Genomic DNA, 15,615 nt, shown 5'->3' on the forward strand with positions numbered 1-15,615 from the left:
GCATGCAACTCCAGAATAGGAGGAATGTTGTCATGAGATATGTGTACATGGAGTATGTGGTGCTAATGGAGGGAGCTCGTCTGAGAGGCCTACTTCAGCACTTCACAAGAGTCATGGACGGCCAGCAAAACATACAACCTGCTGCTAATAACGCAGCAGGTTGGCTACAGGTGACGTGATGTCGTCTGGCAAAGAAAGACATCAAATGGGTTTTGAGGCGAGCGCGTAAAAGAGATCAAATAAGTAACACAAAAATAAAGCTGATCTGAATTTGCTTCGATTAATTGCATCTGTTTGGTTTTTCTCCCTTCCCCGTCCGCGCGGTACGTCGGTCGGTTTGCTGACACAAAGTCTACCTTGATCCCTTGATAATCTGCCTAAATTCTTTCAAGTCGCCTAATCCCGGCCCTCATTTTTCATCTCATCCTCTCGAGTTTTGCTTTGGTCCGACATCAAAGAGGCATGCGCTACAATCATGTTGCATTTCCCTTTCAACTGACAGGAGATAATAGAGCAAAGATTACTGCTAAAACTGACTCGTACAAGTGCATCACAATGACTGCATCGAACCTGATTCTCCGAGGGGGGCTGCTTTTGACTTCCACCTGCACGGAGGAGATATGTTTTCACTGAAGGGTTGTTGTTTTTTTATGTGTGTGTGTATTGCATGTAGGTGTTATTTGTGTCATCAAGGGCGCTCTGGCCTCAATTTTTAGCTCAAGGAGGCCTGAAATGTCTAAAAACAGTTGGGAAGAGATGCTTTAAATAACAACAATGAGAAAACTGGAATGAGTCATGAGCTGAAACAGGCTCGGAGGATCGTGGAGCTCCCCTAACCTCATCTGAATCATCACTTTTGTTCCCTCCTACCTTTTCGGCCTCTTTTTGCACGTCCAGTCACTCCGCAGCAGGGCCGGTTTTGTTTGACCGTGTGATGGAGTGGGCAGTCGGCTGCATGGAGACCAGTCTTCTATTTTTGGCCGGCCATCTACTGTGACATATCAAACGACAGGGAAGAGTCGTTTGCACATGTGGGAAGTAATGCAGAAGAGATAACATTTCGGACTGACACGACCGTTTCTCTGTGCTGTGAAAAAACGTCTTCGCCTACTTGGATCGCTTTTGTTGTTGCTTTTTTTTTTTTTTTTTTTTTTGGGTTACATTTGTCTGTTTCTCGTCATTAGGTTAACGTTATTTTCTGACAAACTTGACCTCAGGAGAAAGAAAGAGCAGTTTTCGGATGTCAGTTTTCTTAAGGGTGTGGTCCATCAATATGAGAGGAAGACTGCACACTGCTGTAAATGGATGGATGGATGGATGGATGGATGGATGGATGGATGGATGGATGGATGGATGGATGGATGGATGGATGGATGGATGGATGGATGGATGGATGGATGGATGGATGGATGGATGGATGGATGGATGGATGGATGGATGGATGGATGGATGGATGGATGGATGGATGGATGGATGGATGGATGGATGGATGGATGGATGGATGGATGGATGGATCTGGCAACACTGTCGCTACAGCTGCTAGCCTGTCTGTGTCGCCCTTCCTCATCTAAACACAGAGCAGCTAAAACACTTATCAAATAATTTCCCAATACATCAAGCGAATCATAAAGTTTGTAAAGTAGGGGAACAGATTTTGCTTTCTTTTGTGTTATTATTTTTGATTTGTGCAATATATCATATAAAGAACCTAGCATAACCATGCTAACGTCGGCCTAGCACGTCAGCTGTCTGCTTCCCTTGAAGACATTAGCAGAAGCGGATCTTGAGCTTTTCGAAGACGGTAGTTTGACTCCTCCAATGTTTGTTCAGAAATAAGTGATGATGTTTGTTCCATGTTATGTGTCAGAACGTTAGCCTACTGCAGCTTTCTTCAGAAAGTTCAACTCATGTTGGAGCAGCACGTCATGAACACGTTCGGTGTGTGAGCCATGGCGCAATATCAAAGCAATAGCCATGAAACACGTCGTTTTACGGCGCAGCCATGGCATAATTTTGCCGAGGAATCAGACTGGAAGTGTCCAAATGAGTTGAATCAGTACTGGTGTTGGGGGGGAATCCAGACCAGAACCTCCCTAACACGACTGACGGGACGCACAACAAAGACAGGAACTGCAGACCTCCGTCAAGGTTTGAACTCCGCAGGTGAAAACTTCTGTCACTCTGAGCAGGCAGGTGAGCGGAGGATGAGTTGATCTCAGCACTTACGGCAAACTCAAAGTGACATTGTAGTTGTTCTTTGTAACTCCAGAGTGAAGTAAGGAAAGGAGTCCTTTTGGGTACTTCAAAAGATTTAAAGCGTTAGATCTTTTAAACCGGTTTTTCAAACTATAATCAGCTATTCAGTTCAAAGGTTACTTCACACGCATATTGATGCAAGTTTTCAGACTGCGTAAAAAACTCTTAACATCGTAAAAAAAGAAAAAATTGACAATCAGCTGTATGAATTCTGAGTGTCCTTAAAATAATGGATGCTCCAAATCCAGATCAAGGCTGAATTTACTACATCGCTTACGTGTGACCTCCAGGTGCCCAAAGAATGAAACTAGATCATCCTCACCAATGATCACAAACACTTGGTGACAGCTGTTAGGTTCAGGCCTGAGTGATTTGGTCAGTTGTTTGCCCTTGAGAACTTAAATCATAATTTGAAAGCACAATTTTGTCATTACTTAGGATGTGGCCATGAAGTGTTGGTTAAAGAGAACCGTAAAGCAGAAAGACTGAGAAAAAAAAAAAAGAAGAGAGAACAGGGACCCAGTGGAGAACAAAAAGCACCAGGGACAGACAAAGTCATGAGAAGCCTGACTGGGAACAGGATCTAGCTGGAGGAACCAGCAAGGAGTTCCTCCTGCTGGAGAAAGGAGTGAGAGGAAAGAAGGTGTTTCAGTACTGGGAGAGTGAACGATGGACCAAAGGACCTGGGCCGATTACCTGACAGGTTCCAGGTGTGAGGGGTGAGAGCAGAAGACAGGCGGAGGAGAGCACACCGGGGACTAAAAACATTCATCTTTAAAAAATAACTAAACGTAAGAAACTAAAGAATAACCAGACTTGCTAAGAAAGCACTGAACTAAAGTAAAACAAAAACAAAACTAATCAAACTAAGAGACTAAGGAACACTGAATATTGAAACTAAAATCAAACCACAAAACAATCCAGGAACTGACAGGATGTCTTTGTCTGATGTTAAAATGTGTGTGATCATCTGCAACATGAAGTTTGATCAAAGACAAGAAACTCATTAGAGTGCAAATACATTTTTAATGGCATGGTACATTTGGAGAAGTTGAAAGTAAGTTTTCAGTTTTTTCTGAAAAGACACATTTATAGAAAAATCATACTTTATCAAGAAAAGTTATTTACCTTGTAATATTGACACTCAAATACAGAGACATCATTGGTACCTCAGGTAAAGGTGGGTAAAAAGCCTTAAAATAAATTCAAACGTAAGTGCAGGAGTATAATTTCATACTGCAGTTTTCAGAAAACTTACTATGCTAAGTCTCCAGGACAATAATCCTTGGCACAAATGGGAGTGGATTTTTCTTTTAGTGTCAAAAAGGACTATTAATAAATAATGCATGACTTTCTGGCTCTCTTCAAAATAAGAAACAACAGGGCATTCTATTTGGGTGGGGCAGATAAATGTTGATCTTTTTAAAGTCAAGGAATGGCTTCAAGAAACTAGCTATAGATTAGAGCACTGTCTTCAGTCTGAATCTGTGCTTACTGTAGGAAAAGACACACCTGTGTCTTAGCCTCGTAGAAACTAAAATTATTAGATTTCCCTTGCTTCTAGAAATCTACATTTGAGGAGAAATCAAGTGGGATATCAAGCGTAGAAATTTATCACATTTATATTGATTGTTCAAATGAAAAGAGGAAAGATGGGGGGGGGAAATGAGTTAGAGGAAGCAGTAAAAATGAGTCATTTCCCGTCAAGGGGGGGAGTAACATGAGCCGGTCCAGATACCATCATCCAGCAGTTTCTGTTGCTTTGTCTCATATTTATTCTCCCTTCTCACTGCTAATAATCCATCTGAAAGACACACAGGCGTACAATAAAACCGAGACCTACTAGAAAACACAAACATCAAAGAAGCTTTTTGACTCTGACGCGTCGCAGCATTTTGTTTGCTGATCGAGCCAGGCTGCCTGACTCACCGTGGTGAAATGAACGATGCAGGTGACGGCGATGACGAGAAGGCCGATGAGGATGGACGCTATGGAGACGTATAAGGCGCTCCTGCCCAGCGTCCTGGAACCGTCATAGTCACCTTGGTAGTAACTTTTCCTAGACTGGGAAATAAAAGACGGGCACAGCAGGAAAGGCAACTTTATTTATACAGTAACTTTTGGCGCAGGGCAGATGCATAGTTAATCTCAGCGTGCATTAAGATAAAACACATCAAAACAGATTTATAACACACAAACTTGGTACTGTAAACATTCAGCATTCTAACCTTTAAATTTCTATTTTTATTCATAACTTGTATAGCGACATGTATAGTGACTAAATCTTCCCATTTGATCACTACAAACTCAAACTTTTTATATGATTGAGCAAAATAAAGCAGAATGTAATTAGTAAGTGAAAAGAAAACGATATTAATTATTTGTGTCTTTCAATTAGATGCATCTCTGCAGCATGCGAGAAGGTGGTCCTGCGTTTCCAAAGCGTCCTGCCTGAGACGCTCCTACGTCAGACTGAGCTGGAAACGCTCTACGCACAAATGGGTGCCCAACTTTACCCATTTTTATTTGTTACAGAAATCTAAAGAAATCATCCATTATTGTCACTTTTACACAGTATTGAGTGCTGGTCTATATCAAAAACACAATGAGAGACATTACAGATTGTGGTTGAAACGTGGCAAAGGTGAACTTTGGCTTTGATGGACTTAAGTCCTGTCGTTGTTAGAATCAGTAAGGGGATAAAAATAGAAGATAAAGTTTATTTGACAGGCGGAGCAGGTGTGTGTGTGTGTGACTGTGTTACATCTCAGGGTCCAACAGATTCGCTCGCAGGTCAGAGGGCAGCGTCACCGCAGTATTTCAGAAACACCCTTTCCTTCCGCGCGTTTCTCCTTTTCGCCTCTCTGACATGCTATTTCATGTGAAAAAGATATAAATTGTTAAAATCCAGCTGGGTCGGTCTGTGTAGTCCATGCTTACCAGGACAGAGAAAGCCAGGGCCACTATGTTGACAGGGTACGCCGGACAGAAGCACGCCAACATGGTCAAGCAAAGATAGCTCCGGAGGGGAGGTGGAAGTTCCTGCTCTTTCAAAGAGCCACGGTCAAAAAAAGTGCTCCCGTTTAAGCTTTTTGTTTGTGAGTCAAGCACACCGACTGCCACTGACATCTTGAACCGTATGATATTTTTAAAAAATAAAGAAAAAAGCCCCAAAAAATGCTGATTAAAATCATAAAATGTGACTGAGAAATGAGCCCAAAGAAGGCAAATCCAGCTTGAGGAGTTGAAGTCCCAAAGCTTATCCAGAAACCGGCGTCCACGGATCGAGTCAGGTGGTGTTCTTTGGATGTTTCTTCATTTTGCCTCTGTGAGTTTTTTTTTTTCTGTTTGCAGGCAGAGAGGGTAAAAGGAGAGAAGTGGAAGATGATCTGTGACCCGGCTGGTCTCAGTCCAGCTCCTGACCGTCAGCGAGGGGATCAGACTGTTTACCAACTCTGATCTGGCTCCCCACACAGCCACAGCACTCTGTCCTACTGTCTCCCACCTGGTGTGACGTGTGTGTGCTAATTTTCTTCTTTTTTGTTTTGTCTTGTCAGTCAGTAAAAGCACAGCATTGTTTTCTACATGCACTTGATGCAGAGCTGCAGAGGAGCTGCAGAGGAGCTGCAGAGGAGCGGCATGTTGCTCATGTCGGTCCCTCCAAAATAATCAGGAAAACAAAACATGTAGTCTTGATATTATGTACATTTAACGCATAAAGACTATAAAGCAGAATACAGTTATCCTGTTGTCATCATAACAGCTGTGCTTAACAAACTTGTCAAAAAAGAAAGTTATTTTGGGTCAAACTGCAGATTTGACCAATTTTGTGTCATTTATTTATTGTTTTTGACGTAATTTTCCAATCAATAAGCGGTAACGCTGTCAAGTTACTACATTTAAAAACTGATGCCCAAATGAAGAGAGCGCAGCATGGCAGCAGAAAATACAATCAAGAATACTAACACAAATGGCTTTAGAATAATTTATTAGGAACTTCAAATTGAAATAGTCAGAAAACAAACAAACAAACAAAAATAATAATAATAATAATAAAATAAAAATAAAAAAGGAAAGCTTGGCGAGGGACAGTCTGAATTTTTACCCAGGCTCACACAGAGCTCCGCACCAAATATTGGCCCTTTTTCACATATCACCAAAACAAAAAGGCATCTTTAAAAGCAATATACAAGGGGGGGGGGGAACATCTCAAAACAGAAAAATATAGTTCACTTTTTCCAGAAAATAAGTCTTAATGCCGCAGAATTTTCCACTTCTTGTCTGCCATTACCAATAATAGTACTATTTTCATTTGTAAGGTAAAAAATAACTTATTGCTTTATTGTACGTTTAAAAAGTTACAGTGTTGGTGTCCAGCAGTAGTTTCTATTTCTTTCTCTTTTGCTTTTTAAACCACGTCCCAGCCTGTCTGACAGAGGAGCCACTGGCTGCATCGGGAAAGTTTTCTGTGCCAGAAAAAAGTGGAGGCCGAACAGGCAGGCAGCTTGTTTGTTTTTTTTGTTTTGTTTTTTTTTTGCAAATCTGCTCCAGCTTCCCTACTTTTTCCTGCCAGCCAGAGTCTTCTTGTTCACAGCCTGGGTATCAGAACCGGCTGGGAGCGTCACCCTGTTCCACTCCCCGGGCTCGGCCTGTACACCGCCACACGCAGCAGCAGCAGCAGCAGCATCACTAAAACAATAATATGTTGGTTCCAGAGAAACACAGACTCGGGAAAAAACAGTCAGGCGAGCCAAAACGGAACAGGGTGACCTCTTTGCTCTCTCTCTCTTTATTTCTCTCAGTACCAAAGAAAAAAAGGCAATCAAAATGCTCCTCCGCTGCTAGAAGTAGTTCCATGTTACACTCTGGATGTATGCGCACAAGCACGGACTCACGCACGCTCAGACGCAACCACATGCACCTTCAAACAGTGATAAGAGGACAAAACAGGATCGTGGTTTGTTTGGTTTTTTTTCTTTTCTTTTTTTTTTTTTGTTGTTATTTTGTTTTGCGTTTTTTTTTTTTTTTTTTTTTGGTTTTTTTTTTTTTTTTACAACTGCGTTCTCTGAGAATGTCCTTCATTTGTCGTCACGGTGGAAAACACCGCATAAAAAGAAACATCTATTTCAATAAGAGAGCAGAAAAGCAGAAACATTAAGAGAACCGCTCCAAAAATATATATATGTGTATATATATATATATTTTCAAAAAGAGGAAGTGAAGCCCGGTTCCCCCCTGAATCCCCAGTTTCTCCTGCTTTGCGGTCGATAAACAGGTAGCGTGAAGGCGCAAGCGTCAAAAACGCGCACGTCCGAAGAAGTGAGGCGGGAAACAGGCGACTTTGTTGATCAGCGGAGCAAACGCGCCTGAAAGCATCCTGCAAATGGACTCGAGGGGCACTTTCGCTTTCCTCCCGCTTTGAGGTGATCCTTCCATAAGTGTGTCGTGTTCAAACTAAAACAAGTGTCGTGAACATGCAAAAAATGCAAAACATGCGTTTTTTTTTTTAAGGAAGTACAGAAAAAAATAATAATAATAATAAAAGGGGGGTGAGGGGGACGACTTTGCAAACTTGTCAACTCCTTGAATTGTTGAGAATAGCAACAGCACTTTCCATACAGCTTTAAGATTGTTAGTGATTTGTCACAGGTTGCATTTTTGAAGGAGTGGAGCGATAAAAAGGAACGACTTTCTTCATTAAAAGAATAAATATGACCTTAAAAAAAGAGCAACTTGCTGTGAAGTCATTATGACCCTTGTACTTATTTCAAACAGGATGTGCAGGAAGTTATTCTTGCAGTCAAGAGAAGTGACAAGTTTGTTGTTGACCAAAAAAACAATTAAAAAAAATTAAAGAAAATAGGCCAAATAAGATTCTAATGAATGTACTTTAGCCCTGCACTGCTTCTTCTATTGCTTTAAGGTGATATTTTTTCCTTTATTCCTGATGTCCATTGTGTTTAACTTCAAGTTGCGTGAAAGATGGAAGAGTCAAACTTTGGACTCTTAAGTAAAGCAAAAAAAATAAAGGGACGATTTGGTCAATTAACGGAGAAAATACACCAGATAAACTCCTAATGGTGCGCATTTCAGCACTGCACTGAAGCAACACAAGAGCGTACTGGCCCCACAGTATGCATATTTAACCATATGCATGCTGTTAAAGTAGTGAGATGACAGTAGCACATGACATCCAGTCAAAACCAACCAATGAGAACCCGCCGTCCGCCCCCCCTCCCGCCTTCCCTGCTTCTATGTACAATATCTTACAGGAAGACATAAAAACATTGCTTTAAAACCAATTACAGAATAAAATACCTTACAGATTATCATTATTATGTCAATATTAATAACAATATTACAAAGGTTTTTGTTTTTAAAGACTACCAAAATATACATTTTTGTTGTTTTTTTTTGTTTTGTTTTTTTTTTTTCATTTGTGTTTTCAGTGACAGTTGCAGCGTAAAAAAGGACTTTTTGTCAGGTTTGTTCTTCCTTTGTTAAAAATGCCCCCATCGCACACATTCTTTTGTTTTGTTTTTTCACCACATCAGTAACAGCTTCTGAAAGATTTCATGATAAAATAACACATCACATTATAATAAAATCATTTAAAAAGTGAATCAAAACAGTTCCTCTTTGTCCTACCCCAACAGTTTCTCAATTTTTTTTTCTTTTTTTTGCAGGTTCCTCTTCTCAGCTTCAGTAGAAGAAAGAAATTGTAATCGAGGAAAAACGGTGGGATGTGCGAGAACTAGTGTGTTGCACTACATGAGGACGAAAAAAAAAAAAAAAAAAAAAAAAGAGAGAAGAACCGGGGACGTTATGTCGAAGTGAGATTAGTACAGCAAAATAAGAGTTCTGGTTTTTAAAAAGATCTTCAGTCGGTGGGTGAAGCCACGCGGTGCCAGGAGAGCCCACTAGAGACCTGTGGCCAGCCAATCAGATTGCGCCATCAAGGGGCAGCCAGCGTTCTGATTGGCACAACAGCAGACAGAGGAGGAGACCTCCGATCCTCTGTGACCTGAGCCTCCTCAGTGGTAGCCGTTAGTAAACGCAGTGGCGATCAGAGGACCCTGAGGACACAGGGACAGGAATGAATGTGCTCTTTGTGAGCACATGTGTACATCCTGGCATGTGTTTGAAACGTAGCAGGCATGACCTACCCCGAGACCATGGCCAAACCCTGTGCTGGGGGCGGGGCTAGCGGCGCTGATGTAGCTGCTGACTCCTGAGTCTTGGTTGGCTGCAGCGTACAGGTCGGCCATTGGTCCGGGGCTGCTGGTGCCCAGAAAGCCAGCTGTGCGTGAAGGGGTGGAGCCTGAGAGGCAGGAGAGACGAGTCAGGCTTGGACACCAGAGGGCTTCACACACACAACACACACGCGCTCACACACGTTTCTAAAAATACATCTTTATTTGTCCAAGCAAGCTTTTGTGCAAGCATTCTATCTACAGCAAGCACACAAATACAAGAAGCCCACCTCTGACTACTGCTGCTGCTGCCGCTGCCGCCATTGGTCCGTACGCAGTGAGGGGAATGGCTGGGGATTACACAACAAACCGCGTTACAGCACAAACGTCTCACGGTGGCCCGCTCTCCGATATCACATCATAAAGCAATAATCTACAGCTCACTGTGACTGAATCTACATCTGCTCACACATCTGTCACAGCATTTCAATCCAATTGCTGCACGAGGGTTAAAAATGCACCCAGGATACGACGTCATAAAGCATCTGGCTCTGGGTTCACTGGATGTGGGGCAAAAAAACAAAACAAAACAAAACAAAAACGCCCGGAGTCACATGTCCGAGTGAGAAGTTTTGAACCTGAAGGTTTACAAGCGCAGCTGCAAAGAGATGCTTGCAAATCTGGGTCGTTTGTAGACAATAAACAGACCTAAACGTGTCCTGCTGCATCAGGAAACGGCAAAACACCTCTCATTCACAAGACCTTTATGAGAAATTCATTCCTATTAGGCATGAGAGAAGAAACACAGGTCTGCTGCACCCTCTGCAGTCATTATATCACATTTGATTTAGCTTTTACCTGATACTATTTTAGTTTCTCTACACAGTTACTCAGTCCCGAATTTCCCCCTTAAGGTGGTTCCATCTACAACACAGGAACTGGGAGGTAAAACTCACTAACACTGACTGACAACAGGCTTTAGCTAATATTGAGTTTCGCCCAGTGACCTCATTTAATCTGCAAATCAACTACTGGGCCTTGGAAAACACATCAGTCTTGGAACAGAGCTGAAACAATTAATTGGATTAATTACGATGAATCGATAACTGAAATAATTTTCATCTAATTTAGATACTGATTAGTCATTACGGAGTGTACAGACTCTTAATATACATTATAGATTCAAGATTAAAAAACCCTTCTTTAAAAAAATCTGTTCTACCCAGAACTCCTCAGGTGTCCTAGTTTTGGCTTCGCTGGGTACAAATTCTGTAAAACATAATAAAAAAAAAAAGAAAAAAAGGCAGAAACACCTTTTGCTCTTATAATTTGTTTAATTAAAAACAAAAATAGTCAACAGATCACTCCTACACTGTGCTGATGTTGAATGAAGAGCTAAGGAATGGAACATTATTGCATTTTTGACAATAAAATGTTTATTTTCTTATTAAAATCAAAGTTATTTATTTGCATTTTTAAAATATATTTCGAATATGTAGTAAAATAACATATCAGGTGGTTCTGAAAAAAAAAAAAAATCTTCAGAATTTGCCCATTTTTTTATCTGATCAATCGGCATTATAATCGATTAGTAAAATAATCATCACTTGCAGACCTGGTTTGAGGTCTGCAAACCAGGTCTGCAGCTTATTGCCGTATTCCAGCGAACTTTGAAATAAACACATTTAGGTTCGTGGTTAAAAAGTTACAAAGTGCTACAGAAAAAAAAAAAAGCTGAAGATCTATTTCGGGGTTTTGGAGGCAGGGTGTTCGGCAGCTGCCAGATGTTCTTCCTAATGATAGCTTCTTAGTCACACAGGATTCAGCTGATCCTGAACGCAACCAAATCGGCAGCAGAGCTTTCAAGAGTTATAAGCCATTGGAAAATTTGAGCCAAGATCAATATCTGATATTCATAACGGCTGATAACGGATATCCACTGATATTACATATCGCCACCCTCCTGAAACGTATCAGTTAAAAATATTGATGCATCAAACCAATACCGATATGTTAACAATTGACTGACATCGGCTCACATTGAGGCTTAAGCACAATTTTCTCTACTTCTCCAGGCTAAAATTGAATCATTCTGAATCACTAATCTCTTTTTTCACGTCCATGTACGAATATTTACGAAACCTAAAAAGTAAAATCTTGTATGGCGGCTGCCTTCCTCCAATACGTTTTGATTTAGTATCTGCATGGAGACGTCAACACAGAATAAAATGAATGGAAAACTCTTTTTTTTTTTTTAATGAAATGAAGGTATTATTTTGGATCAAATCAATTTACTGTGGCTTTGAGGTTGAACTAAAATAACAGAGCCACTTCGTTTTCTTTTGCTCTTACGCTTAAATAAACACACATTGACTAAAATAGGTTTTATATAAGAGAAGGAGGTTTGACCACATTTCAGCCCTTTAACAGCTTGTGGTTGGTACTTTGTGGAGATCTGGTTGATCTGCTTGTTGTAAAAGTGAAATTTTCATTGTTCTAAATAAATCCCCAAAATAGAAATACAACAGTTTTTTTTTAATTTAACAGTGAAACACATATTTTATGCAGTAGTTATATATTTAACTGTGATCTTTTTTTTATTGACTAGAAGCAAAGGACCAACTTAATCTTTGAATTTAAACAGATGCAGACCTCTGGCTTAGGCTGCATCAAAGTGTTGGATTTTGTTGGCTTGTGGTGGTTTCCCCATCTTAAACCTTTGCAGTTTAGGTTATTTTGCCCCCGATTTTCTCATACACAAAAAAAATAGCTGTCTGCCACAAGACATCAATTTATAGCCAAATGTTTCGCCAAACTGTTAATGGAGCGGAGTGACCTGGAACCGACTTCAGGAAACACTCGCGAGCTGAACTTAAAAATGCTGGCAGCTTTTTGAAAATCTCATTTTCACTATGTTCTCCAGAACAGGTCGGTTCTGTAGTCAGGAGAGCGTTTCCACCTCCAGCTGGCGAGGCCAAACCTAAAAGCCTGTTGTGGGGTCCAAAGACATGGACCGAAGGGAACCCAGAAATGATGCGGTGTGGGTCGGTTGTGTGAGACGTTTTTACAGTGGAAACAGGCAAAACAGCAGAACTGAAACATGGCAAGAGTTACATTCTTTTTAAAAGCCCTCTCAATTTGTCGATAATACCTCTCAACACTGCTTGATCATAAATATGTAACACTTTTACCCAAAAGTTGAAAGCCGGAAGTCCAACATGGCTCCCCAGCATATAACATTTTCTAATAAATAAATAAGAGATATTTTAACACTTGCAAATATTTTTATCTCATTTAATCTTTAACAAATTAGTGCCAACCAGATTGCGAGTGTTTGGAAGTGCAAAACACTAAGAGGTACATTATTAGTTCACCTTCCAAACAAGTTAATATGACTGATAATTCTGTGCAGAACCCCATGTACCACCAGCAGGACGCAAGCCACAGTTTGAGAACCATAGCTCCAGGAAAAACAGAGGCTGCTGTTAATAGTTATTAATACTAACACACTAATCATGCCAACACCCCAACCATTAAGACAGCTTGAGAGAACATTTCAAATCATTTCATTTTTACTTTAAAGCAGGAAAACACCGCTTTAAATCACTTCTGTTCTTGCGCACACACAGTGTGCTGTCGTCCTTTGTTCCTAATGTAAGTAACTAATAAGGATGGCTTGAAAAAGATACATATTCTGAATGCTATCAATTTAGGGGAATCAAAATCTGGTAAAAAATCTGTTCCTAAAAAAGCTGGAGTTCAGAAGCTGGCCACAAAGCTCTGACTGGAATCAGAAACTACTGCAACTACATCCAACTTTTTCTGCAAACAAGGCTCCTGTGATGTTTTTAATCTCTATTTAGCACCAAAGACTCCGAGGGCAAACAGTTTGGTTTGATGTTTTGCTGCTAAATGCTTTTTCTTTTTTTTTCCCACTCCCTTGGCCTTTAGAAGAGAAAGGAGCCACTGACCTGCCAGCTCAGGGGGGTGGGACGATGTCAGAAGGGGGGTCCGCTCTAAGTGGAACTCTAGAAACAGAGAAGGTCAAGAGAGAGAGCTCTTTGTAAATACAGTCACCATCCACCAGAGAAACTACAAAGCCACAGACACACAAAACAGCAAGGCGAAGGCACAAGTACTGAAAGTGAAAAAAAAAAAAGAAATCCTTCAAGGACGGCAGGAAGTCAGGAGCGAAAGGAAAAGGAGGAGCAATAAATGAAAGGGAGTTACATAAGTAGATCAAATAAACAGAATTACCAAAGAGGAAAGAAGAAACAGATGTACAAATTTGAAGGAAAATATTAACAACTCATACTCAGGGTTCAGAAAGAAAAGCAGTGAACTTTTGGACCAACAAAGAGAAGGACAAATCACTTTTAATCCACATTTGTTCTCTTGCTTTTGGCAAGACTCAAAAGCTTGAGAGGAAAACATGGCTCCTGTTGTTTATTGCCATATGCTTTCAGAAACCTTCTGAAAAGGTTGCAAGATGTGTTGGACGTTTAAAACAAATTGTACCTGGGAACTGGTAAGTGTATCCGGGAGCTATTCCAGAGTAGCTGCGGCTGGTGTAGGTAGTAGTCTGAAAACCTGGGTAGCCTGTAAAAAAAGAAAAGAAAAAATAATCTTAAAACAGAAAATATTCTACTAATAAAAAAAATTGACACTAATTTCACTGGATTTCCAATCTTAAACTGTCACAAAGCTTTATAAAATGCTTACAAGCTTGTTACTGACCGCAGAGTTATCTCAAATGGCCAGTAGGGGGAGCAATACAGCCACACAAAACAGAGCTCCTGCTTTTTCTCAATGAGAATATCTTCAAATGCATTGTCCTCCAATAGAAGCCCTTCACTCTGACTTCAGTGTTTGACACACACCATTAATGAGACGTCACTGACACCAAAGGGAAGGCGTCGATTCAAGGCAAACTGGCCGTCTTTTTCTGAGACGGCGTGTTCGCGAAGCCACCACAACGTAAAAATACATACTAGAGTACATATTTAGCCCAGAGGAAATCATTTTATCATGCTTAAACGTACCGTCAGCATTAATCAATATTTCAGAGTCATTAATGCAGCTGAAGAACGTGTCGACATGCGTTTGCCTCAAAACTTCTTGCAGGTTTTGAGGCAAATATCTACAAAAATGCAGCCATTTTCAAAGTTTCACTTCAAAAACTCTCCGGTTATGGCAGGTTACATTTGTTAATTTCTGTATTTTTAGCTGTGGCTCATACCTAACATGCCGATGCCCAGCATGAAGGTGTCCATCCCATAAGGCATCACTCTGGAGCGGCCCCTGGCGGAGCCTGTCGGCGTCATTACTTCTTTGGGCTGGGCTTTCTTACACTCCACCTGAACCAAGGTGAACATTAGTAAGTGTTTATTAAAAATGACATATCTGCACAAAATAAGTTTGTAAGTTTCACATAGACATGCACCGGTTAAACCTGCTTTAATTTTCCAACATACTAGAGATTCATGTAAGATGTAAGAGAAAATGCAGAATTGAATCTCCCCCACTTGTTGCTGCACACTGCTGGTCAGCGGACTAAAAAAAGGGCCACAATTATTCCCCTCTCACTCACAAAACATGTATTTTTCTGTTTGGAAATTAAAAAAAACAAGCACCTCTGAGAAAAAGGAACTAAACCAATCACTCTAATTTAAGGTAACACTATTTTAAAACTGCAGTTAGCAACGTATAATCAACATGCAGATTGTAGGCTCTAACACAGACTTGCATGGATAATTAACCAGCTAATATAGGCAGGATGTAAAAACCTGCAAATATTCTGCACAACAAAAAACTTGAAAACGACTCTGCAGGAAATTAAGCAAGTCTTTTTTATATATGTATCATTATTTCTAGGCATGTAAATCAAAATAATGACGAAAAATAAAGATTTACAACAAATATATATATAATATGTCATTTTAGGAGCACTAGGACAAACTGCTGCCTATCAGTTTTAAGTGCAATTAATTAGCTGGAAATTATATGTGTTGTGGAAGTAATTCTCAGCCGCGTACCATTTTGTTGTTGATCTCGTGGAAATGGATCTCACAAACTTTCTCAACCACATCTTCATTTTCAAAAGTGACAAAACCGAAACCTAAAAGAGACAGATAAACAGAAGTAGATTTTAAAAAATAAACAAAAA

The 15,615-nt window shown here is 40.4% G+C and overlaps 2 protein-coding genes across 3 annotated transcripts in view; both read right to left on the reverse strand.

Annotated features, from left to right (window-relative positions):
* Positions 1–3,262: 3,262 nt before the first annotated feature.
* LOC129354343 (transmembrane protein 233) lies at positions 3,263–5,686 on the reverse strand. Its single transcript, XM_055023845.1, has 3 exons — positions 5,197–5,686; positions 4,186–4,320; positions 3,263–4,060 (listed from the first exon to the last, which is right to left on the reverse strand). Exons 1-3 carry the CDS (start codon positions 5,383–5,385, stop codon positions 4,049–4,051), a joined length of 336 nt encoding a protein of 111 aa, XP_054879820.1. The 5' UTR covers positions 5,386–5,686; the 3' UTR covers positions 3,263–4,048.
* Positions 5,687–6,227: 541 nt separating this feature from the next.
* The window catches only part of LOC129358164 (RNA-binding protein Musashi homolog 1), a 32,362-nt gene continuing 22,974 nt past the window's right edge, over positions 6,228–15,615 (reverse strand). For both annotated transcript variants that reach the window (XM_055027034.1, XM_055027035.1), the window contains 7 exons: positions 15,485–15,567; positions 14,689–14,806; positions 13,968–14,048; positions 13,421–13,477; positions 9,740–9,799; positions 9,423–9,577; positions 6,228–9,332 (listed from right to left, as the gene is read on the reverse strand). In XM_055027034.1, coding sequence (XP_054883009.1) covers positions 9,291–9,332; positions 9,423–9,577; positions 9,740–9,799; positions 13,421–13,477; positions 13,968–14,048; positions 14,689–14,806; positions 15,485–15,567 — 596 coding nt within the window. In that variant the 3' untranslated portion in view covers positions 6,228–9,290. The remainder of the gene's footprint in view (positions 9,333–9,422; positions 9,578–9,739; positions 9,800–13,420; positions 13,478–13,967; positions 14,049–14,688; positions 14,807–15,484; positions 15,568–15,615) is intronic.

The sequence above is a fragment of the Poeciliopsis prolifica genome, unplaced genomic scaffold (genome assembly GCF_027474105.1).
Source record: "Poeciliopsis prolifica strain line A6 unplaced genomic scaffold, Auburn_PproV2 SCAFFOLD003, whole genome shotgun sequence".
Lineage (NCBI taxonomy): Eukaryota > Metazoa > Chordata > Actinopteri > Cyprinodontiformes > Poeciliidae > Poeciliopsis > Poeciliopsis prolifica.